We start from the raw sequence: 9,514 nt of genomic DNA on the forward strand, positions 1-9,514 counted from the left end.
CACAAATTGTTGACTTTATGCAAGCAAGGGAAAAGAACAGCTGGATGTCATTAGGTGTGATACTTCAGAGTGTGCTGGAAGCCGGTGTGAGGAAGGCTTTTAAACTGGGAAATACCTGTTCCAGTAGAGACCAACGTGGGAGGGTGCTGGGACCCGAGAATCTTGAGTGTGAAGCCAGCCTGGGCTATGTAAGTTAGACTTATATCAGGAAGTAGGAGATGGGGGAGCAGCAAGCTTGAGCAGTTAAGAGTCTGCATTGGGAAGTCTGGGCTTACTGCAGGCCGGCATGAATGGGGACACTGGAGACAGGAAACACCTGTTTTGTTGAGGCAGCTGAACTCAGTCCTGTAGGCAGTACAGAGTCTTGCCCAAGGAGAGGACCTTTGTGATAGGCAACTCAAGTGGCACATGTGCATAGGAGAACTAAACCAAGGAAGACAGAGAACCTGGGGCTCCATAGAAGACACCAATGCTAAGCACATCCAAGCAGAGTTTGATGGCCTGGCCTCAGGAAGCGTCACGAGCTGCAGCTGCCCTGCCCGTGTGGGGCAGCAAAGCTCCGAGTGCCTGGCTTCACTCACAAAAGTAGGACAGGTCGTTGTTTTGGTTTCGAGGTGGGCGAGGTTTCTTTTTTTCTCCTGGTGTGCAGATGAGGGGAACAGTTTCCGGTGTGGCCTGACTGTGGTCCCAGACAGGCTTGATTGCACAGCCATGTTAGTTTATGACGCAGAGATTAACAGAAGGGCTATTTTTGAATCCCACTTGTTCAATCCTCAGCTTAAGGGGGTGGGGGAGGAGCAGAGAGACATTTCTCCTTTGGTGACCAAGATTGCTAGTCTTCTGAAGTGGAAGTGTCTGGCCAGCAGATAGACCTGTGGACAGGAGCTCACAGTGGGGGTTAGGCTATAGCCTCCGTGCTCCCCCTCCCTGCTTCCCTCCTCCCTCCCCGCTTGGTGAGACCCCTGACTCAAGCCCTGCTAGAGGCATCTGGAGTCAGACATTGACACATCTTGCAAGAGCAGACCAGCCGTAGGGTCGCCAGTCCCCAGCTCGGCCCGCCACAGGTGTGAGGGGCACTGGCTCAGCCTTTCCCTGGTTAGTCCAGGTGTTCAAGACAAAGAAATTCACAGTTCAGTCTTTTTCCTAGGCTCTGGGAAAAGGAACACAGACAAGCAGATTTTTGTTGTTGTTGTTTTGAAAGGTTTTCATGTCATGTGGTTTCATTTGGGTCAAGTGTTCCCTGAAGGGCTGTGATAAAACACCCTGTCCCAGCTTCAGTGTCCCCGGTTCCCTTCCAGCCCCTGGGGTCCAGTCCCTGACTGTGGGACAGTTTCAAAAGCCTTGTCACACAGCAGAAACCCGGCCTCTCTGCAGCCTCCCTTCTCCCTCCAGGCCTTGTTCTGGCCCTGCCTTCTCAGACTTGGAGCCTTGGTCTGAGGCATTCCTCCGGCTGGGAGGTTTTGTCCTCACTGGCTGTCCGTCCTCAGGAGTTCAGGCTGCACGCTGTGTGGGGGGTTGCACCCCTTACAGATCAGTAACCAGTAGAGCATGCAGTGAGGTTTAGAACGGGGCAGAAACCCCCCAGCCTCAGGTCTGCCTTGCTGAGCCGCTTCCTGTCTCTCCTCTCCCGGCCCAGGTGGAAGTGAAGCCCTATGTGCTGGATGATCAGATGTGTGACGAGTGCCAGGGCACACGCTGCGGGGGGAAGTTTGCCCCATTCTTCTGTGCCAACGTCACCTGTCTGCAGTACTACTGTGAATACTGCTGGGCCAGCATCCACTCCCGAGCCGGCCGCGAGTTCCACAAACCGCTGGTGAAGGAAGGAGGCGACCGCCCTCGGCATGTCCCGTTCCGCTGGAGCTGAGCCCCCGGCCGACCCAGCTGCAAGTACTGGAGTAGATCACAAGGAGGAAGAGAGGGCACTGCCTCAGGGCTCACGGTGTTCTGGAAATCTGTGCATTCGTTCTCGATTTTTAAAGAAGAAATGGGTCTTTTTATTATTATTATTATTATCATTTACAGTCATATTACTGAACTCAGCGTCCAGTATAATGCAGAATCGCAGAGTGTGTAACGGTACCCATTTGCACTTTGACTCACAACTTGTCTGCTTGGTACCTTGATTTCTTACACCTGATCTGTCACCTCCACAGTACGTAGACTGCCATTCTCATCAGCGGCCGTCAGGTTGACGTCTGTGACTTTGTTTGATGTTGTGTTGTTGTCGCTCTGATTGGTTTGGAACTGGAGCATGCACTTGTTTTCAGAAACGTAGACAGTCGCCCCTAGGACAAGACTTACCAAAGGTCACCGTGTAAGTAGAGGCCGATGTAGCAAACACTTTCCAATCAGCAATCAGTAGTGGGGTCTCGTAGAGTAAGGCTAGCCCGTCATGAAAATAAGCCCGTAGTTGCTCCGTACTCTGATGTGTACGGATACCTCACAAGCTGGGTCTTTACCTTTCCTTCATGTTTGATTTTTGTTTTGCCGAGGATTTGGGCTAGATCTTTTAGTGTTATGTAAGTTTATGCTGCAATAGCTTTTGCTGCTATTAAAATGGTATTGTTGATACCATAATACTCTATTCAGGCTAAGGTATCAAAAACAAAAACAAGAACCCAACAACACACTTTTGTGGGTTAGGGATAGAGCCAGCTGCCAGAGGGAGACCGGAAGAGGCCAGAGAGAGCCAGCAGAGGCCGCCATTCCTGACTGCATGTTTTCTTAATGCGGTTGCTGCATGCAATAAATTTTATATCCAATGTCTAGTATAAAACCTTCCCACAATGCACAAATTAAGAATCTATATAAGCTATAAAAATACTCATTTTTTTAAAGATTTTTTTTCATTCAAAGAATTGGTAGTCGGTGGGAGGAAGGCATGCCTCAGTGGGTGGAATGCTTGTGGACAGGAAGAGCCCATAACAGGACGACCATTATAAGTTCAACCAATAGAAAACCTAGGTGTAGGATCCTCTTACAGCAAATCTGTGGATGGTAGATGAAGTACTTGCGGTGCTCTGTTATATATTGTGCAATTTATTTTATATAGTAAAGTGATTATGTCTAACTGTGATCAAATGTAACTGTTAAAAGCCTCTGTGTCAGACATTAATGAACTTGACCATTCATAACTGGTATATTATTAAGTAACACATGAGCTCCAACCTCCTAGTGCTCACACCACTACATAGCTTCAGACCTTGTCCAGGGAGCCAGAGAGCTCATCTTAGCCTACAACACTAAGAATACACACAGTATCTAGAAATAAGTTGTCAAGTTGACACGGAGGCACATCTTTAAGAAAGCCACGTGAGGGTGATGCTAAAGACGTCTGTGCCAAGGAGATGGCCTGGGCAGACGTGGCCTTGTGTGCGACACTAACTGCTAGTTCCCTGGATTCACCTGTAAAGCTTGAATAGAACGAAGCCTGCTCCTGCTACTGTGGACACTCGTAGCATTCACTCCCGGGCTGCAGAGAGTAACAGAAACACACACGGTGATTACAAGACTGTAAAGCTTTTTAAACCCTTCTTCCTTTGTTTTGAATTCTGGGGACAATCTGACTGGATGTGACACTGCAGAGTAGATTTAAGTCACTGTGTGTTTCGTGCTGTGATTTCCTCGTACTGTCTCGAAGTCAGTGTTGCTTGGTTTTTATTGTAGTTTGTTCTTTTTTGTCTCTCCAGTGTTTAGTTGTGAATACTGGCTCTCCAGCTTCAGTTTGTTTCAAAAAGGAGAAACAAAATAGTTTTTTACTGAATTAAAAGATGCCTATTAGAACCCTCCCCCTTTGGGGTTTTCTCTGGGCCTTTTGGTAATAATTGCTTTTCTGCAGCCCAGATGTGGTTTTGTTTTGGTTTGGTTTTTTCATTTTTTTCTATGTTTGTGTTTAATTTTTTTCATCTGTATGGGAAATTTTGTTACGCACTACTACTTTTTATATTCTAGAACGTTTTCAGAAGTTGGCTGATGATTTTCGTTTATTTGTTTTTAAGGAAAAGCGCGCTTTCTGACTGACCTGATCTTTTGCAATACCTCAATTTTGAAATATAGGAAAGAAATGATATTTTCTAAGTAAGTTTATTCAGAAAATATATATTAATTTAATTCTGCAAGAAAATGATTTAACAGATGGGTAACTTTATTTTTTTCATGCTTATTTGTGTTTTTTGAAAATGAAGAAGTTAGAGCTTTATAACTATAATATTAAAGATCATATCTAACCTACAGAAATCTACCTAATTATGTGAAAGACACAGATGTTTGGAAGACGCACCCCTCTTTCATGTACTAAAATAACCCTGAGCTCTAGAGAAGCTGGAAGACTGTGCAGCGTAAACTAGCGCGGAGACCAGGTTGTAAGAGAGACTCCATTTGGTGCTGAGAGCTGTGACTAGGTGACAGAAACTACTTTCCCTTAATTTGTATATTTATAATCAAGTGCTGATTGTGCGACTGACCAGGATTGTGAAAGAGCTCTTCTGTTTGTATTTTTTTAAAGAGAACTTTTTTAGTTTATTAAATTATAACATGTTCCCTTTTGTTTTTGTAAATAAATGTGCCCCCCAAGTTCTTAATGTTATATTAAAAGAGAGGGTCCTTCAAAAAATTATTTTTTAAATCACAGAGGTGTTCTGCCCTGCAACTAGACTGGGAAGCCCCTGTAACGCAGGTCCTGCCGTGGCCTTCCTTGATGGGACACTTGAACTAAGTGGAGTTTTGAAGGCTGTAACTAACCTCGACTCTTTGTTGTTACGTGCAATACTGTTTGTACTGTTTGTATAAAAAATAGAAAAAAAGAAAAGAAAAAAGGCATAAATCTTTATTGCAGATTTATTTTCATTGCAGACTTTAGACATTGTGACTCACGGAACTCATTTTCTACTGTCAATATATGTACCTTTTCCTCATGCTGGTATTTTTTCAATAGTAACGTAGCCTTTGTACTGAGACAAATTTTCATTGTTATTTTTAGAAAGATTTTTTGCTAAGAAAAAAATTAAACATATTTACATATTTTTCATTTTATTTCGTATTTTCTTTAAGGAGTGCTTTCTCAATCACTTGGAGTTGTTTCTGGGAGGGACTTTCATATCTGGTCAACGTCATAATATTATTTTGTATTTTTACTTGGAATAAATTAATTTTATGATGCTAATTCTTTAAAAGTTTATTTTTTTCATTTTCAGTTATTTTTGAAGCTAAAACCTTTGTAATATTGTTACTAAAGTGTCTAGTTTTTTGAAATGCAAAGCTTTATGTATTAATGCTGATGTGGTTTACAATAGTGGCGACAATGGAAACCGTTGGTTCTGTAAAGTGACTGGGACTGTAACGACAATTGGGTAATAAATGACAGAGTGAGCAGAACGTGCGGGATCTCGACAAGCCTTTTCCTTTATTACAGTGCTTTAGTGTGAGACTAGGGATGTCACAGTACAGGTCTCTAAGGATGTCACAGTGAGTTTATACAACACCAGATGCAGCAAAATCTGTGGCCTGACATCAGGTCACCCCTCCTGATATAATAGCATTGGGTATGAAGCCATGCTCGGCCAGCAGTGTCCAGTGCTTTCCCTAAATCTCCTCATTATGTCCTGTGTGTGCGTGCGTGTGCGTGTGCGTGTGTGTGTGTGTGTGTCCACCACCAACTGCTGTCCGTGTGTGAACTAGTGCCTTTCCCTCCCAAATCTTTTATTCGCATGCACAGTGGCGATGTGTGTGAGGAGCCCCCACTTTGTATGTTGTGTGAGGAGACCCCACCTTGTATGTTGTGTGAGGAGCCCCCACCTTGTATGTTGTGTGAGGAGCCCCCACCTTGTATGTTGTGTGAGGAGCCCCCACCTTGTATGTTGTGTGAGGAGCCCCCACCTTGTATGTTGTGTGAGGAGCCCCCACCTTGTATGTTGTGTGAGGAGCCCCCACCTTGTATGTTGCATGACGTGAATGCCTCCCCTGATGTGTCCCTGGAAGGGCTGGCGGCAGGCCCTGGGGAAGCGCACTAGATGTCACCACTGTTTATGTGTTAGCTGCATCTTCCTCCCCTCCCTGTCTGTTCCCTTGTTAGCCTCTTCTCATGGTAACACTGGGCACTCTGCACGATCTGTCTGCCTTCCGGCTGCTGCTTCTCCATCCCCCATCCCCGCCTCGAGTCCCCCTCAGCCCCTGGAGTGCACTGTGAAAGCAGCTGCAGCTACTGCAGAGATGGCTCACAGCTTCAGAGCTGGTGTTGTGTAAACAGAACATCCGGGGACTCTCTAGATAGATGTGCATTTCTGCTAGTTGTTGGTGGCCTCTTCTTGTTCTGCTGAAGCGGAGAGGAGGTTAATCAAGAACTGGGGTTAGCATGTGTCCAGAGTTGGCTCTTGGGTTCGCTCTATGTATTCAGTTTTGTAAATAATATATAGATTAGATCAAGTTGTGATGTAAAATTTTAACTCAAATTGGGTCCTATTGGTTGGAATTTTACATTAACTACAAATAAATGATTAGGAACAGAAGAAACTGGGAAAATTCTTGTTTAAGTGGTATAAAGATTATGCTTAGATTTCTGCCTATATCTTGTGTTTTATAGCTTGTTAGTGAGGCATGGGCTAACGCAGTGTACTGCATTTATGCAATTAGCAAATAACTGCTAGTTTTCATTTTACCTATTATATTAGCAACAAAGTGGCATTTAACTGGGTAAAGCTCCTACCTAAATATTTGAGTATTGTGACATCTCAGCTTGCAAGGTTTGAATGAAAGGTTAGTCACAGATTAGTGAAAAAAAGTGTCTTTTTGTTAAAACTGGCTTATTTGTACGGGTCACTCCTCTCTCACTAGTTGTATGCTGTGTTTGCTATCATTTATTTTTTTCTTTTATAATAACCAAACTTGTCAAACTCAGCTGCCATAGTGTTCCATTCCCACCACAGAGTATTTTATAATTGATGCTGTTGACTTACTACCCCAAAATGGGTCAAGAAGTGGATCGAGTCTAGGGTGTTGACTTTGTCTGATTTTAGTAGTTCATTGGGACCAGTAGAGAGCAGGGGTGCACTGCCCCTGGACATAGTGCTGTCGGAGATAAGATATTAGGTATTTGTATTTTTGCTGTCAAAATGATGGACATGACTTTTAGAGTGTTCACAGCTATGATCTCTGTATTTGTTTTTCAACTAACAACTAATTTTAACTGTACTGTATCTTTTCCTACCTGTTCTCTCGGATTGTTTTTGCTGGTAACCCTTCCTGTGCCCTGGGGCTTGGATTAATACTGCTTGTACGGATTCGCTACTGTGACTGAACGTGGAGCTCACGCAGCTATGGCTTAAACTGCTTAAACTTTGTAGTTTGGACTTTTTTTCTGTAATAACAACTTATTAAATCTAGTTGTACGAAGCACTTGCCCTTGTCATCTTTTGCTACGGAGTCTCTCTCGCTCTGCGCATTTGCTTGGCATCAAGGGAAATTCTGATTTTCTCCATTAGTTTAAAAAAAAAAAAGAACAAGCCCAAGTCTTCCAAACAGTTATTCTATTCCATGAAAATTCACTTTTTCTCAGGAACAACTTTCAAATGCACAAATAAATTTGAAGCAGTGACGTATTTGTGGGCTCCGATGATAGACGTGGGGTTTTGAGATTTGTGCTGTGTGGCCTCAGGCAAGCTTAATTTGGGCTCTGCCCCTGATCTACCCTGACCCCATGCTTTGGGTTTTAATTGCCAACAGGTTGCCAAATTCCTAATCAGAACTGTTGTGAAAAGCTATGTATTAACACCATCTTATTTTTCACAATGATACCAGGGTCTCCTAATAAAGTTTTTCAGAAAATGGGACTGTGTAAAACTTCGGATGGCTTCTGGCCTTGCGGCGCGCTTTTCTCTGAGTGCCAACCAGTCCTTGAAGGAAAAGGATGAGAAACCCTGCACGGGGCAGGCGGGGCACAGGTGGTTCCGTGACGAAAGCCCGGGGTCGAGCATGCGTGCAGGAGCCCAGCCAGAGTGACAGCGCTCTGGGCTCCCCGCTTGCCTCCGCCTCCGTGGAGCAACTCTCGGAATGGGGAGGGGAAGGAAGCGGGCAGGAGGGGGAGCAGAAAGGTGGGAAGTTGGGGGACGGAGACCGCGGCCGCCCCCATGCGCCCCGACCCTCCTCGGGGTGTGTCCTGTGCGCCCCCCACCCCCGCCACGGCTGCCTCCGCCTGGCCCGGGCGCCGCGGGCGTGGACGTGGGCACCGCCCTGCAGGTAAGTGCACTGCACGCACGCCCGGCCCACAGGGATCCATCCCCGCGCACCCCGAGCGACCGTGCCTGGCACCACAGCGGGTGGCGGGAAGGGGGGCGCTAATGCGCCTGCTCTCCAGCAGCGTCCATCACCAGTGAGCACCCCGCTTCCCAAGAGGCCTGGCCTAGGTCTCCTCACTTGTCTCCAGGAAGACTCGCTCGCACGCTCCCCCGTTTCTTAGCTGGAGGAGTTGAACTAAGATTGTTGAGCACAGGACCCAGAGGAGTTGTTGGGGGTGGCGTTATGTGTGTGACTGAGATCTGTGAATTAACCCCAAAAGATCAACGGAAGATGAACGCAGCTCCCCGCGGAGCAGGACAGATGGGCAGGAAGGTGCCTCCACCGGCAAAGGAAGTTGCTGTTTAACTCACAAGTCCTCAGCCTCAGGCCCCCCCACCGCCCGCCTTTGGATAAAGGTAGCCCCCAAAACGCCGCTCTTGTCAGCTGTCGAACTCATTATCTGATAGCAAGCCTGGGTGTTGGAGTTGGGACTGACCCTCAGCTAGTGGGTATCATTGTAAGAAACTGCCAAACTGTCTTCAAAACTGAGTGCCTCTTACTGTACACACCCACACCCCCAACGCACCCCCCACGAACCCCGAAATGCAGTCCAGTTGCTAGATCCTTTGCAGGGTTTCCCATACTGTGTGTGTTGGATTTTTACCATTCTAAAAGGTGTTTAGTAAAGTTTTGTTCAAATTTGAAATGTTCTGCCACATAGTGTAGACCGTTTTCTGGCATTTGCCTTCTGTGTGTTCCAGTATATGGCTTTTTTTTTTTTTTTTTTTTTTTGGTTAGGACAGGGCCTTAACCCTGGCTGACCTGATACTGGTCTACATGTAGCCCAGGCTGGCTTTGAACACACAGCAGCTCCAGCCTCAGCCTCCAGTGTTTGGATGATAGGCGAGTGCTGCCACACTCAGAAACGCGAACCACTTTTGACATCAGTGTGTGGGCTAAACTGTCCTGTAGTGGACGCCCGGATGCGTCCTTCAGTTCTGCCACTGCCTGGAGACAGCAGCAGCTCTCACAGGCCGGGAGCTCAGTCCCATCACTCGACGTTAGACGCCAGTTGCTAGCCTCAGCTACGACCAACCAGCTTTAAGCTGGGCTTCACACGACCTACTTTGTGGGATAGTAGAGGCTACTGTGAAGCGGGGCTAATGTCAATCTGATGCACCTGGGAAAAAGGAACCTCAATGGAAGCGTAGCCTCGGGAGACTGGTCTGTGCGTGCGTGCGTGCGT

At 46.2% G+C, this 9,514-nt stretch overlaps 1 protein-coding gene across 9 annotated transcripts in view; it reads left to right on the forward strand.

Moving 5' to 3' along the window:
- Window positions 1-7,389, forward strand: part of Cpeb3 (cytoplasmic polyadenylation element binding protein 3) — a 179,166-nt gene extending 171,777 nt beyond the window's left edge. For all 9 annotated transcript variants that reach the window (XM_005063652.4, XM_040745039.1, XM_040745024.1 and 6 more), the window contains one exon: window positions 1,637-7,389. In XM_005063652.4, coding sequence (XP_005063709.1) covers window positions 1,637-1,864 — 228 coding nt within the window. In that variant the 3' untranslated portion in view covers window positions 1,865-7,389. The remainder of the gene's footprint in view (window positions 1-1,636) is intronic.
- The last annotated feature ends 2,125 nt before the right edge of the window (window positions 7,390-9,514 follow it).

This window comes from Mesocricetus auratus, unplaced genomic scaffold (genome assembly GCF_017639785.1).
Source record: "Mesocricetus auratus isolate SY011 unplaced genomic scaffold, BCM_Maur_2.0 Super-Scaffold_4256, whole genome shotgun sequence".
Taxonomy (NCBI): Eukaryota; Metazoa; Chordata; class Mammalia; order Rodentia; family Cricetidae; genus Mesocricetus; species Mesocricetus auratus.